This window comes from Ceratotherium simum, chromosome 34 (genome assembly GCF_057802395.1).
Source record: "Ceratotherium simum simum isolate JZ-2026a chromosome 34, ASM5780239v1, whole genome shotgun sequence".
In the NCBI taxonomy this organism is placed as follows: domain Eukaryota; kingdom Metazoa; phylum Chordata; class Mammalia; order Perissodactyla; family Rhinocerotidae; genus Ceratotherium; species Ceratotherium simum.
In genome coordinates, this window is record NC_141933.1 from 24,090,620 (window position 1) to 24,106,632 (window position 16,013).

The 16,013-nt window shown below is 40.2% G+C and overlaps 2 protein-coding genes across 8 annotated transcripts in view; both read right to left on the reverse strand.

Annotated features, from left to right (window-relative positions):
- The window catches only part of TTC17 (tetratricopeptide repeat domain 17), a 117,144-nt gene extending 116,841 nt beyond the window's left edge, over nucleotides 1-303 (reverse strand). For all 5 annotated transcript variants that reach the window (XM_087423110.1, XM_004436881.3, XM_087423111.1 and 2 more), the window contains exon 1: nucleotides 139-303. In XM_087423110.1, coding sequence (XP_087279236.1) covers nucleotides 139-297 — 159 coding nt within the window. In that variant the 5' untranslated portion in view covers nucleotides 298-303. The remainder of the gene's footprint in view (nucleotides 1-138) is intronic.
- Nucleotides 304-7,560: 7,257 nt separating this feature from the next.
- The window catches only part of API5 (apoptosis inhibitor 5), a 28,824-nt gene continuing 20,371 nt past the window's right edge, over nucleotides 7,561-16,013 (reverse strand). Inside the window, exons 12-14 of one of the 3 annotated variants that reach the window (XM_004436878.3) lie at nucleotides 14,987-15,063; nucleotides 14,321-14,457; nucleotides 7,561-9,704 (exon numbers count right to left, since the gene is read on the reverse strand). In XM_004436878.3, the coding sequence (XP_004436935.1) occupies nucleotides 9,622-9,704; nucleotides 14,321-14,457; nucleotides 14,987-15,063 (297 nt within the window). In that variant the 3' untranslated portion in view covers nucleotides 7,561-9,621. The other 2 variants (XM_014792503.2, XM_087423115.1) reach the window with 2 other exon arrangements.

Consider the following 16,013-nt stretch of genomic DNA (forward strand, 5'->3'; position numbering starts at 1 on the left):
GGCGCCGGTCCGAGCGCCGGGACCGCGGGACTGGAGGCTGGGGGCGGGGCCGCGCGGAGCCCAACAGCCGGGGGCCGCGCCGAGCAGTCCCCCGGGGCGAGGGCGGGCGCGGGCGGAGGGGGACGCCCTGGCCGCTACCTGCTGCTGGATCTTCCCGTCCTCCGTGACGACCCAGTGCGTGGTGGCGAAGGCCCCGCGAGCCGCCACGCTCAGCAAGGCGGAGAGGCTGAGGAGCCAGCCTGGGCCGGAGCGAGGCGGCAGCTCGCACCGGCCGCGGACCCCTACTGCCGCCGCCATCTTGCCCCCCCGGCCCGGCCGCTCACACCGGAAGCGGAAGCCGGCCACCGCCGCCCGCCATCTTGGGGAGGTCGGCGTGCGGGAGGCGGAGCCGAGGGCGCTGTCCGCTGACGCGCGGCTGCCTCAGCCTCGGTCTGGGCGGCCCGGCGCGGCCTCGGGCGGTCGCCCCGCCAGCTCCAGGTCGGAGCCCGCTTCTCCGTGATTGCTTGCCTGTGCGCGATACGATCTCGGAGCGTGGGAACCGCAGGGGGAGAAAAGGCGTGCTCTGGCTGGAGCCTACGCCGCAGTGAGAGAAGGACTCGGAGTGCTTATCTATTTTAACAAAACCTTGGTTTTCATTTTTATTTCTGGTTGTGTAAAACAGTTGGGAAATAAAAGGAATGCTTTCGAAACACCTAAGGGAAGAGACGAGTCCTTTTATTCTTAAAGTCTCAGCAGTGGAAGCTTCAGAATTGGGAGGGTGGTTAGTCTGGGGCCGCGCTGTCCAGTGGAAATATAAGAGCCAGGAGCCACATGTGTAACTTTCAAAAATAAATAGAATGAAATAACTAACACACTTTCTTTAACCCATTATATACAATATAGTATTAGTTCAATATGAAATCTATACAAATTATTGAGAGATTTTATTTTTTGTACTAAGCCTTCGCAATCGGTATGTATTTTGCACTTACAGCTCATCTGAATTGGGACTAGCCAGATTTCAGGGCTTGATGTCCACATGTGGCTAGTGACTTCCTTACTGGGCAGCAAGGGTTTAGGCAGGAGGTCTAGGTCTGGAGAGCAGCCTCGCTGGCATCACCTGGGAGCTTCTTGGACATGCGCATTCTCGCTCTTCTCCCCCTCCCCATCAGTCTACCATTTAACAGGAGTCCCAGGTGACTGGTATGCACATTCAAGTTTGAGAAGCACTTCCCTCTAGTGAACCAACATGCAGGCAGAGGGACTGGCCTGGCTTCTAGCTTTCAGGAAGATACATCGTTTTAGGTGTTTCAGGGCTGTCTTATAGCTTTGTGTGTCATTTTCTATTTCAGTTCATGATGCTTTTGGTTTGCCCTTTAGGAAAAGGAGGATGAGAATTTTGACCACTTCCCTACACTGGTATGTTGCAGGAAAACAAAAATAATTGCCAAGTGTTAAAAGACCACTTCGTGCTATGGAAGCAATGACCACAGCATTGTTTTTTGTTCCTTCTGAGGGCAGAGGACTTAAGTAATGAACACGCATTTCATTAAAAGATGTATGGCTTATCTGCTTTTTGCTTAGTACTCTGCTAGACACTGGGTATGGAAATCTGACTGCTGAGCAGTGTGCAATCTAGTGGGATGCTGGCAGGTTAACAATTGAAATATAGGATAATAGGGGTGTATAAGGGCACATGTGTAGAAGAGAGAGCAACCAACCAGGTGAAAAGCTTGGAGCAAAGGTGCTGATTCAGGCAGAATAAACAACAAGTGTGAAAAGGTGAAATCGGTCACAGGTTATAAGGGCTTCTTGTATGTCACACCAAGGAGTTTAAATGTAGACAAATAGGAAGTGTGCCGAAGTTTTGAAATCGAGAAGTGGCAAGTGATGGAGTCCCCCTGTTCTCAGTATCTTATTTTAAGGCATAGAAGTCAACCCTCTTACCTGTGTATAAAGCTGCTAAATAATGGCAATCATCATCATCTAACATTTGTTGAGTGTTTACTACATCCTGGGCACCGTACACCCATAGTTCCTATTAATCTTTGCTAACTTACCAGGTGTGGGCGAGTTAAGTAATCCAGCCAACATCATGCAGCTAGTAAGTGGCAGAGCTCAGATTTGGACTCAGATCTACCTGACTCTAGAGCCTGAGCATGGATGAAGGATGGTGGGGAGTTTGAGAGAAGCCCCAACATCAAATATTTTGGCCATCAGCAATTTCTGTGACAAAGTTAACCTGTACAGGGGCAGAATCATAGCTTTGATAGTTTTAATGTACCATCCACCTCTGTTTTCCCTAGACGGTAACCCTTCTCCTTCGGGATCCTGTATTCGTTTTCTCTTCCTGTGTAACAAATAACCACAAGTTTAGCAGCTTAACACACACTTCTTATCTCCAAGTTTCCATGGGTCAAGAGTCGGGCACGGCGTGACTGGGTTCTCTGCTCAGTGTCTCACATGCCTGGTCCCAAGGCTGCAGTCTCATCTGAGACTTGGGGGCCTCTTCCAAGCTCTTTCAAGTTCTTGCCAGAATTCAGTCCTTTGCATTGTACGACCGAGGTCCCAGTTTTCTTGCTGGCTGCTGACCATGGCCATTCTCTCTCAACATGGCATGTTCCTTCAAGGCAAGTGGGAAAATCTCCAGTGCTTGAATCTCTGCCTTCCTCCATCTCTGATCTTTAGGCCCAGATTTAAAGGGCTCATGTGATTCCATAAGGTCCACCTGGATAACCTCTCCTTTGATTAACCCGAAATCAACTGAGTAGTAACCTTAACAACATCTGCAAAAATCTCTTCTGCCACATAACATGATAAATCACAGGAATGATATCATATTCACAGGTTCCGCCCACATTCAAGGGAGGAGGTTTCATGAGGGCAAGGATCACTGGGGGCCATCTTAGAATTCTGCCTCCCACAGGTCCTGACTGCCGAGTTCTGCTCCTCTAGTCTTGTACTGAACTGTTTTAAGCATGACACACTAACACTTGGAAGTTCTCTTGCTCATCTCGTTCCCTGCCTGAAATCCTTTCCTTGCTCTCCTTTTTCAAAGCTATTATTTAAGGTACAGCTCAAATCCCAGATTGTAAAAAAGTCAGTCAACTTCTATGTGCCTCCTCTGCATTCTATAACACTAATATGATAATAGCATGTTACTTTGTGATATTACTTTGCAAATTTTGAACAGCTAAACTCAATTTTTTGTTCAATTAGTTAGACTGTTAGCATCTGATGGCAGGAAGCATTTCCTATACAAATATATTTTTATCTTCCATAAAGCTTCCATACTTAAGTGGTTAGTTTGTTGACTTCGTTTTTTGGCTCCCCAAAAAGGTAGCTTTCCCATTTTAAGTAAATAAAACAATTAAAAATCCTAACCTAAATAAAATCATTGCTACTAATTTTCAACATCCAGATAGATCACTTGTTACCCTTCTTATACTCCGTTGTTCTAAAACCTGATACTTCTTTTTCCATTTTAATTACGTTTTCTCTTTTAGATGCTTAGATAGATAAAACCTGTAGAAATATAAGATGGTAGTTGACAAAATTGCTTATATCTCTAAATTGTGATTCAGTTCTTAGTTGAACAAATGATAGGAAACCTATAATTACATGTAATTTGGTCTTTCAACAATAAAGTATTTTAGCAAATAGATTCTTTATCTACTATCATTACAAGTTATAGAATTTTTTGATTGAGGTCACATTGGTTTATACTATTGTGTAAATTTCAGGTGTTCATCATTATATTTTGATTTCTGTACAGACTGCATCGTGTTCACCACCAAAAGTCTAGTTTCCATCCATCACCATACACGTGTGCCCCTTTACCCCTCTTACCCTCTCCCCACCCACTTCCCCTCTGGTAACCACCAATCTGTTCTCTGTATCTATGTGTGTGTGTGTTTGTTTATCTTCTACATATGAGTGAGTCATATGGTATTTGATAAATTATGGAATTTTTTAATCTGGGAATTGGACAATGATAAAATGATCTTTCTGCATTATTATTTTCCTCCCTTGGGCCATTTTATCTGAAAGTTGCAAAGGATCTCTACTCTTTATTCCTTAGAGAATATACTTACGACACGAATATCCCTGAGAGAGTTAGCACTCTGGTTTAAATTCTGTTAATTGATTATCTTTTGCTTCATAGTAAACCAATCTAAGTGGCTTAAATTTTAAGCTTTAAGATATGATTTATTATATTTCAGTTTGTTGCCTGGACTCAGCTGGTGGTTCTTCTACTGTTGGCTGGGGTCACTCATAAGGCTGCCTTCAGCTGGGACCTCAGCTGGGGCTGCAATGTCCCCAAATGACTCCACTCACATGCCTAGTGCTTTAGCTGGAGTGGCTGAAACGGCTGGAGGGGGCTGGGCCTCTCTCTGTCAGGGTAGTTACAGGAGCTGCTTACATGGTGGCTCAGGGCTCCAAAAGAGTGAAAGTAGAAGCTGCCAGGCTCCTTGAGGGCCAGGCCCAGGCCTGGCAAAGTGTCACTTCTGCATTCTATTGGTCAAAGAAAGTTGGGCCGGCTCCGTGGCTTAGCGGTTAAGTGCGCGCGCTCTGATGCTGGCGGCTGATGCTGGCGGCCCGGGGTTCGGATCCCGGGAGCGCCCCGAGGCACCACTTCTCCAACGCGAGGCAGAGTCCCACGTACAGCAACTAGAAGGATGTGAACCTATGACGTACAACTATCTACTGGGGTTTTGGGGGGAAAAACTGAATAAATAAAATCTTAAAAAAAAAAAAGTAACAAGGCTAGCCAGATTCAAGGGGAAATGGAAACAGACTCATCTTGGTAAGTGAAGCAGCATGTTCGAGCAGGAATGGAAGGAATTATTGACAGTATACTATGGATAGTTAATTCCTTCAGAGCGATTTTGAATGGATGGGGTTGAGGGTGGATAGGGAGAGAGGCTGGTTATTGCAGGAAGGCTGGCAGTACAGGTGTATCTCCCCAGCTGCTATAGGCAAAGTGAAGAGGATTTTCAAAGGGGTGGCAGAGGACACCTAAATATAGTAATTTTATTTAGAAATAGTTTGCCAAATAGATCAGGCAGTCTGAAGCCTGAGGACTACTATGGATGAGACCAAGTGTCCAGTCAGCCTAGGATTCTCACAACAACACCAGGGCTGCTCTGAGGATAGCACGATGGTCAGCCTCAAAAGAATTTTCCTGATACAGACTTACCAGGCATTAATTTATCTAAATCCTTGCAGCTGTTAATACATTTGGGGAGGGCAGTTTCTATGGAGTAATTGTATTGTGACTATTCATTCTCTAAGGAGCTAAAGGTCATACCGCTCCCACCCCCAGCTTTCACTCCCTCACATACACCCAAGTTGCAATAGCCTGATTTTATGATTAAATCCAAGTTCATTCTATTCAAGCCTTTTGTGAGTTTGTGCTTTTTTTTAATCTTATTCATCACTTTATAGCAGGCAAAATTTTATAGGAATACCACTTCCTCATCTCTTATTTGCTCCTCTCTGTTCCGTTTCTACTTACGTATTTTCTTGAGGAATACAAACTGGAACTGTATGTAGTATTCTATCTAGGCTTTGTCTCAGATCTTATTTCTAATACCAACTCTTTATGATGCCCAGAATTTTACTGGATTTTCTTATTTGTGGTTGCATTAGTTCTAGGAAATAAATGTACAACTTCTAGGAGTAAATATGCAATTTCTTAGGTTTTTGATAAATTAGATTTTATTAGTCTAAGTTTTAGTTTCCATCGTGCTTGCTAGAATTAAATCTCACTTGCTGTTTTCTACCCACCCAGGACTGATTTGAGTTCCTCCTATAGTTTCTAAAATGGGAGGAAGGATAGTGAGCTGAGGGAGCACACAAGTGGATAGTCCTGTACCCAACTTGGAAGGAAAGGCTTGCCAGGAAGAGAGAATTCTAGTCTGACCTGAAGGATGAATCAGCCAGAGATGAATGGGGTGTGTGTAGGGGTGGGAACAATGCTCTTCCAGAAGAAACATGCGGCAGTATCAGAAAGAGCATGGTACCCTTTGAGTTACTGAAAGTAGTTCACTGTCACAGTAGATGAGGAATTTAGGAGTTCTGGGTTCAAGGTTAGGAACCTACGAGCTTTGAGACAGCCCGTTCTTTAGCACAGCTTGCATTCCTAAAGCCAAGTGTTCTGCAGGTTTTGTTGCCTCTATCTCAGATGCTTTTCCTTGAGATTTTCACCAGGCTGGCTCCAAATCATCATCCAGGTCTCGGCTGAAATTCCTGACTTTTTCTAACCATTCTCTTTACGCTAGCTCTCTCAGACATCATTATATTAGAATGCTCAGTGTCCTCATAACTCATTACTCTCTGACAGCAGCTTATTCATCAGGCTCTGCACACTAGAATGTAAATTCCACGAGTCTGCATGTCTTGTTCACCACTCTATCCCTAGAGGCTAACACACCGCCTTCGACTTTATTCAACTCTTTATTGAAAGCTTACTGTTATGTACCAAGCACTGTTTCAGATGCCTGTGATTATCAGTGAGCAAAATGCAAAAGTCTTTACCTTTGTGGCATTTTAACCACATTACATTTTACCAAGGGGAGACAGACAGTAAACAACATACAAGTAAATTATATGTTATAAGTTGGCAAATGCTCCAGAGAACATATAGTAGGGTGAGATCTGGAATTGTGGCAGGGTTAGAACGGGGCACTGTTGTATTAAAAGGATTCCTTGAGAAACTGATCTTTGAGGATTTGAAGGAGATGGAGTTAGACAAGCAGATGTAAGGAAAAGAGTAGCTAGAGGGAACAGCTAGTGCAAGGATTCTATGGCAGGAGTGTGTCTTTGCCTAGACTGCATGAAGCCAACTGACTGGGGCAGAGTGATGGAGGGAAAAAGAGTGGCAGCCGAGGTCAGAAATTAAAAGCCATGCAATATTTTTTTTTAATTCTGAAATGAGGAGCCATGGAACAGCTTCAAGTAGAAGAGTGGATGCCTCTTTGCTGCTGTTGAGAACAGCCTGTAGAAAGTCAAGTGTAATAGGAGGGAGATCAATTACAGACTATTAGGGAACTCCAGGCAAGAAACCATGGACAGAGGAATTTGGCAGTCTCAGCATACAGACGGTATTAAAGCCACAGGACTGCATGTGATCACCAAGGGAACTTGGTTATCTTGTTCTGGTCCATTTAAACTCTGGCTTTAGAATACTCCAAACCATCCTTGGTGCTACTTCAGGAAGACTTTTTGTAATAAAGGCTGGTAGTCAAATTAAGAAGTTCCAACTTACTTTACATATTAACTTGTGGATGAAAATTATTCATTTCACAATGATTTGGCAAGTATCTGATGTTTTGCTTTGATAAAGAACCAAATCCTTTTTTCAGAAGAGTGTATTAGCTTCTAAAAATAAATCCAGAGGGATGAAAGTTAAAGATAACTTGCAAGACTGAACTCCTTGAAGGCAGAGCAGTATCTTGCCTGTCTTCGTGTTTTCATGGTCTGACACACTGCTTGGCACATGAGAAGCAATCAATAAGTGTTTAACGAATATTCAAGAATCTTAAGTTATCATAATCATAACACATCAAGACACATAACAAAATTACAAAAGGAAATTTATTTCAAAAGCATAAGGGAACATTTACAATCGAACAAAGTGATAAACAGGTGTCTTGAAAAAGAAAAAAAAATCCATGGCATGAAGTTTCTCATTCAAATTTTTGAAGCAAAAATAACCTAAGTTGTGCACTATTGCCTTAGGAAAGGGAAGGGGAACAATGAGGTGGTAAAGAAAGGAAGACAGTCAACTCAATATCAAACTTGAGAAAGTCAGGTCACTTCTGCTCAGCTTTGAGTTTACAAATATGCTTAAAAAAAGAAAAAGAGGAAAAGTTATACTTAATGTTCAAAATTATATAACTGTAGTCCCAACACAGTTTCTGTACTTGAAATGGCTTTAGGCCACTGGCTGATCTGCCTTTGAGGTCCAGACTACCTGGTCACAGTTTTAAAATGGCAATTCCATATTCCTATGTCTGTTGAGATTCCAAGGGAGCTTAGGTCCAGCCCATAATCTTTTGGAATGTTTAGAGATTATTGCCACCACTCCATAGTCAAGCTGACCAACTGCTTTTGCTCACTTGTATCATTCTAGTCTTGAAAAAATATTTCTGCCATTAACATGTGCAGTAATTCTAACAAAGGGGTTTTGCTTTTTCCCAATGTAGAGGTAACAGTAATGAAGACACCTGCATTGGAATCACAAACTATTCCTCAAAAAATACGTCCAACTACTAGAAAATGTCATTCAGGCATCAGATTGAATAGCAAACTTGGGGAGGGAAGATTAACTGTGGAACAAAAATATGAAACATTCAAATGCAGAGCAAAGGGCCTATGCTACTATAAAAATGCCCATGACATTAAACACTCCACAAACCCCCCCATCTGTTGTTTTAACCTAAAGATTCTATTGGCTAACTTATACAATAATTGATTAATAACCTGAGAAGTTAAACTCTTCAAAGTGGCAAAAGCAAACTGAGAGAGCATCCCTTACTTATTGGTACACCATGTTATCAAGTCACTTTGCCTGGGTTGCTCTGGTTATTAAATCCCCGAATTCTAAATTATTCTATCACATCCTGTAGAAACCTATATGTACATCAGATTCAATATTTTGGCTGTATTTCTCCAATAGGGATCTCTAAACTTATATTTGAAAATGCAGCCTTTGTTTATTTTTAGTTTTAAATAACAATAATCATGTAAGTGCAACTTACTCAAAATCCTCACTACCGGGAGGAAAACCTAGATAACAATAATGGATTCAGCCTCAAAAGGATAATCACCGTGTCAAAGACTACCCGTTCCTGGAATTTTAAAAAATGATTTATGTTGTGTAGTCAAGTTTCACAGCATGCATATATATATATATACACACACACACATATATGCACTTATGTATGTATGTATATTATACATACACATTTCTATTCAATAGTAAGATCCCATATTCAATAGTTCCTATCACAACATATGGAGAAGAGTTAAGTAAGCAGTGCAAAGCAACTTACTTCCTCCTAAAAATGTAATGTCATTTCTACATTTTAAGAAAGCTGGTAAGTGTTTTGCTTTTATAACACTAGGTAAGAATGCTGCACGCACCATTGCCTAGCAGCTTTATTCAAAAACAATGAAAATAAAATGTTAAGATTGACCATTACTCTTCCCCATATATTGGGCAAAAAAAAAAATAAAATAAGAGGGGAGAGGAAAATCAGTAACTTTTCAAAACTGATAATCTTTACCAGTTATCAGAAATGGACTGAATTTCACTACATTTTAGACTTCAGTAGCTCTCAATAACAAATTACCAAGATGTTTAAAAGTAAACGATTCACAATATGAAGTCTGAATTATGATATTGCAAAAACAAGTCAAGATTGCGGACAGAGCATCCAAAAATATCGCTGTGGTTTTACCTTGGACACAACCATGGTCTGTTACAAAAGTAGATCATACATACAAAGGTATAAAGAACATTAAGTTTTTAGCTGAAGGCAGCAGTCCTTTTAAAGGGACATCCCCGGCATCCAATGAGTAGTAGAATTTAAGTATATTAAGCTCATGACAATGCTGAAGAATGTGATGTCTTATTCAGTAGAGTCTTCCCCGACTACGATTTCCTCGTGCTCCCCAACCTCGGCCACCTCTACTTCCCCTGAAGGCTCCTCTCTGCTCTAAGAAAAAGCGAACAAGGGTTTAGGTCTTGCTCAGGACTTCATGGTACAGCAAACAGAGAAGAAATGTAGCTTGTAGCTCTGAATGTAGCAGTAGGCTCTATAAAAACAGCATTGGTATTCTGCCAGTCCACCTACAAATTCAATCTGTACATAAAACCAGGGCAGCATACACACCAAAGCACATATGGCAAGATGCCAAATATATTCACAGTAAGTACTCAATTAAATGTATCTCATTAACAAAGATGTTTCAAGGTGACAATGTTATAACTACATTTCTTAGCTCTTTATTTTGGTGCCTATCACTACCAAACATAAATAATGCAACTATAAAAATTTCTCTTTTAATATGGAATTAACAAAAAAGCCACTGCGCTTCAAAAGTTAGTGCCATAAATGCAAAATATCTTAAACTATAATGCTCAATTTTGAAAAATTAGGCTAGACTGAAAAACACCTTTCAAATGCAACAAACAGGCAATTTGTTTTGGTCACAATGTTTCAAGCACCTGGACACACAAAAATGTAGATATAAATGTCGACAGCTTTTCTTACTGCTTTATCAGCTATGTGAGCTGCTCAGAATGCTGCCAAAAAGGTGATACGTATTCATACAGTGTTTGGATTACTGATGTAAATTAAGCATATCTTTTGCTGAAAAGTCAAGTCATTTGTGTCACACGGTAGAATGAGTCTTTGATTCACTGGTAAGTCTCTTTTATAGCTCCAGAGACATATTCCTCAAAGGAGTCTTTCCAGTGAAGAAAACTGAAGTTATCAGCCAGGCTGGACTTGTCATCACACATAAATGAATTAAGAGTCTCAAACTTCTAATTCCAGAGCGCAAATCTCTTCAATGAACTTTCACACTTCCTCATTGCAGCCATCTTGTGAGAAGCAATAAAAAAGAACCTGGCGTTGCCATTTTTGATCCATAATGTTGGAGGTTTGAAAAATTCCTACTCATTCCAGTATTGCGCTCCATTTTTTTGCCATTATGGCTATAAATATAGTTAACCTATTTGGATGATGTTTTGATGTCTTTTTTTCCCCTCCAGAAACCCTGAGTTAGAAAACTAACTTGAGTTAGAAAACTAACTAGACCTTTCCCCAGCCTAGCCAATTTATCTGTAATAGAATGGGATCTGATTTGAAGTCACCTCATGTCATCACACATTTTTCTAAGTTGATCAGTATGCAAACCACTTAAATGAAATCATCATGTTTATTACCCTAGCGAATACATTCAGAAAATCAGATGTAGTCTGAGGGCAAGATGCTCCCAGCGACAGATGCAGTGACTGTGGGGCCTTCACGGTGCAGCAGCTGTGCAGCAACCTTTATGTAGGCTGTAACTCCTGCATTTTTGACTGTTTATGACTTAGCCTCATCTATGCAGATGTCTGCACATCTCCCCCTACCATACTCATTATAAAACCTTCATTTCTCCGTTAATTTAACATCAACACACAACAAATTAACATCCTCATAGATATCATTATTAGCTATAAGCTAAGAGACTCCTAAAATCCACCCCCCTTTCAACTGTTTTTCAATCAATTTTAATATGAAGAACTGGGTTACCCTCAGTTGTTCATCTATATCTAGTGAGTATAGTAAATACACTGTATGAAGGTTAATGTGGTTATCTTTTCTATATTGGCTATTTCTTTTTGATCTGCAACTGATACAGCCATTTCTACAGTACGAGGAATCTCCAAATTTTCTTCTTTTTGAAGGGCTCCATCCTGATGGACCATTCTGCACTTTCATGATCTTTTCAATGGTTTCAAACTTACATTACTAACTTAAAAAACCACTGCTCCCAGTTAAAATTATACTTTAAAAATTGTTTTTATATTCTAAAACGTAAAAGGTGAAGGACACAAATAGACCTGCTCACTTGCAATAGACCTAGTCACTGTAATATTAATACTACCTGGTTCTCTAGTAAAGCAGTAAATTTCCCAACCCCTCAGTGTACATGACTTTTTTTCTAAACCATCCAACCAGTCTTCTCTGGAAAAATAAAACAAAGCATGAGCTTGGCTGACATACAAAAGTGGAATGATGATTTTGTCAAATGTGGGTAACAAAATCTACGTATTAAAGACTTTAAGAACAGAAAGCATTTTCCCCCTCCAACTTTGAGGCCAAACACTGACATCCCAGAACAAAAATGTAACATGCTTCTTTCTGCTTGACACACTGCCAGTTCCCTAAGGAATGGACAAAAAAACGGTGGAAAAAATATGAGGTAGAGAGGTCCACCCATTCTCATCTGTAGTACCAAGAACTGTTTTCAACTGAATGGGTGAAAGAAAGAAAACTCCTCAAGTTGTTACTGTGAGAACAGCTATAACCTGATAACAGTCAACACCCAAATGTTTAAAAACTAGCAGAAATTTTGCTCCTACTTTCCAAGAAGAATCAGAATTTCATTTGCTTTGTAATTCAATTGATGGCAAGCACCCCAATGACAAGGCTGACCCTGTAGCAGTACTGCAGTACTGTAACAGCAGACACAAAAGACACTTAATAGGCATGCATGTTTTGCCCTTCTGCTACTGATGACTATGGAACAAGAGAAGCTGTGACTCCTGGATTTTCATCTTGAGTAAAACCGCTTCTTTTTTTTTACACTAATAATTTAAAAAAATCACATACAATCCAAGGCTTTGCATTTTTCATCTCTCCTTTCCACGTGCATCATATCATCTGATTCTCACTACCAGGCAGGCACTGAGTTTCACAGGGCAGAATCCTCACTGAAATTCAAGAGTAACTGACTTGCCCAAGTAAAAAGGAATACAATTCTCTATGTATTGCCATAGCTCTCGATTACTTTCATTTAAGTCAAATGAAGACAGTACCTGACATAATAGTTCATTTTAAGAATGGTTCTGACAGTTACCACATTAAATCATACAGTGGCAGAGGACAGAGTGACAGATTATTTGGTGCAACGAAGTAACACAGAATCTTTTCCATTTATAAAATGCTTTCACAGATATTGTTTCAAGTTTTTTTCCTCTTACTCGAAGTTTTTAAGAGCTCTATGTTATTCCTATTTTTCAAGTAAGAAAAGAGGCACATTTACATATTATTACATAAGTAAAAGAGTTCAGTGCTCTTTCCTACACTAAAGTTGCCTCAGAGTCTGACTGGGGTAGAATGGTTCATTTCACAATCTAATACTGCCCTCCTGTAATCTGTTTGCTCAGATAATAGAGGAATTTAGCTATTGTAGGAGGAATTTACTTACTGTCACAATTTTTTCACCTTGGAAACAATTATAGAGTATATGCTTCAGACTGTACTATTTTTAGAATAATTACTGCAGAATTAATTCTGTTTGGTAACCAAGACCAATCACAAGCATGTGTGGTTGCTATTATTCTTAAACTTTGTCTTTTTAAGCAAGATGAAGGAGCCGAGTCAGTGATATTTTCGTCCATTCTTCTTTGGAAGGATCTATGAGGATGTAGGTAAACGAGAAACAAACTTCACTTCTCATTCCACAGCTCTCAGAGGGAATGGACAAGGGGGAGGCTTTCCTGGCACTAATGGCTACTGCTGATAGGAAGACTGCACTTAGGGCAGTGGGGGAGACTCCAGTGGGACACATCTTCCTTGCCAGATGAGGCTTTACCACCTGACTCCACTTCTATGACTACTTTTGAAGTAGTAAAGAAGATGGGAGGACAAGCAGTAGGCTGACAAGGTCCAAGAAGGATCATTAACACCACATCAGCCAGAAGCTATATCCATCCCTGAGGGAGAAGGCACAGAATGTCTTGCCTTGAAGCTACAACATGAAAACCAGGAATGGATGGGTTCATGCCAACTTCCTTTCATTTTTTTCTGTTGGCTCCTCTGAATACAAGAGGCATATTTTTCTTTCTTTTTCTTTTTGTGAGGAGATCAGCCCTGAGCTAACATCTGCCAATCCTCCTCTTTTTGCTGAGGAAGACTGGCCCTGGGCTAAGATCCATGCCCATCTTCCTCCACTTTATATGGGATACCGCCACAGCATGGCTTGACAAGCGGTGTGTCGGTGCACACCTGGGATCCGAACCGGTGAACCCCGGGGCCGCCGCAGCGGAGTGCGCGCACCCAACTGCTTGCACCACTGGGCCGGCCCCATATTTTTCTTTTTTAAGTTCTTAGTGTTGCATGCTCAGTTCAGTGTGCCCACCAGGGTGGGTCAGAAAGGAGTGGGATAAGTTGTTTCTCCAACAGCCCTAGTTGCCCAAGCTAACTCAGAAAAGTCACCTGAAAGAGGTATGATGCTATATCTAATCAGTAATTAAAATCAAGTACAACAGGGCCGGCCCTGTGGCTTGGTGGTTAAGTGCGTGCGCTGCAATGCTGGTGGCCCGGGTTCGGATCCCGGGTGCGCATCGAGGCACCACTTCTCCGTCCATCCTGAGGCCGAGTCCCACATACAGCAACTAGAAGGATGTGCAGTTATGACATACAACTATCTACTGGGGCTTTGGGGGGAAAAAATTAAATAAATAAAATCTTTAAAAAAAAAAAAAAAAAAATCAAGTACAACAGAATTCCTGCCTAATCTCTCATATTGCTTGTACCCAAACGGAAACGCTCACCATAATTAAAGTTGCCCAAATTGCTGCTATATTTCCCGCTAGGAGGATTATAAATCTGCCTGGCATCCCTTTTTGGTCCTGCTGGAGACTTCTTGGGTGGTGAACCAGAAGTTGTATCTTCATTGGCTCTCTTTTGCCTATAACAGTAGAAAGACCAGCAATAAAAAAACATTCTATTATACCAGAGGCCATCAACACACTTGTGATTTAGCATATCGGTTATAAAAGACATCCTAAAGATGACAGTCACATCAGAAAAAAGGAAATAACATTCTGTTGTCAACAAATTAATTGTGCCATAGTTATGCAGACCCTGTCAGAGGGCATTTACAAGGCTTTAAAATAATCTGGAATACGTAGCTTCAAAGACTATATGCAAGAGACTCATTCTGTAAAACTTGTCAGAAAATCTAGTTATGCCACAGGAGTACAAACAAACCTGAAAATTCCAGGGTAGTATTACACCAGTTTATTTTATAAATACTGGAATTAGATTTTATATTTTAAGTCACGCTTCTAACAGTCATATTTTAACATCTTATTAAGAATCATTTAACTAATAATGTACCATTTGTACAGTAAATGTAACATCTGAATTCAGATTTTCATATTTATAAATCATAAATAATAGAACACTTAAATTCCTTTTATATATATATTTCTTACCCGATCTCAACCTTCTGTACAGGTTTCCAGGATAATGTTACTGTGCTCTTATAAGAAGGAGGAATGTGGAATAGGTCCTAAGGAGACAAAATTAGACAAGATTTCTAATGTATCTGGCGGTGTGGGAAATGTTGCTGAGGGTAGGAAATAGGCAGACACATCTTAAAGATTAATTTTAGGAGAAGAAGCTTTAATTTATCCTTCTTGCTCTCGTGGTAACTAAAATAAGGAGCTACAAAAAGCTGCAAGAGAAAAGTAAACAGGGACAATTTTGTTTACAAATTACATCTATTACCTCATTAATGTCATTTTGTCCCCACCACTTAAGAAACTGCAGCTAAGTTTTTTCTAAATGTCATTTCAAGTTCCAGGATAAAATATCAATATTTATCCACTTTAATAAACAAAGTCAACAAGTAAATATTTTTTTACACAGATGCAGTCACCAAGGTGCTTTAAGGAAAATACAGTGGTGCAATCTGCATTTGCTTTGCAGATTATCAAGTGTTCAAAATTAGAACAAAACTAAGTGCCTGGCTAATCACGTTTTCCTTCCCCTCAAATATCTATTAATTACCAATGAGGGAAAAACACACAAGATTTAAATACCAAATTATCAAAATGTGGCAATGCAAATGTATGATGAATTTAAATATTAAAGTAATCTGGAATTGAAATAGCCTAACCTCATAATATCCTCAAAACTATAAATAGATTCCTAAACATACTTATTAGTAGTATTTTGGCTAACATTTCTTAACAGCTTTACTCTAATTTTTATAAACAGATAAAATTCAACAAAAGTAAATTGAGTTTTTTTCCACAGTTAAAATGAATATACTAATAAAAATTACCTCCTAGTATATAAAACTTAAGTCCAATATACCAGATAAATGTAGAGAATTAGCCAATATAAAGTCCTTTGAATCAAAAATGCTTGAGGTTTCTAGCGGGAGTGATTTAGCATATGATAATATTATTATTATTATTATTATTTTTTTTATTGATGTTTTAATGGTTTCTAACA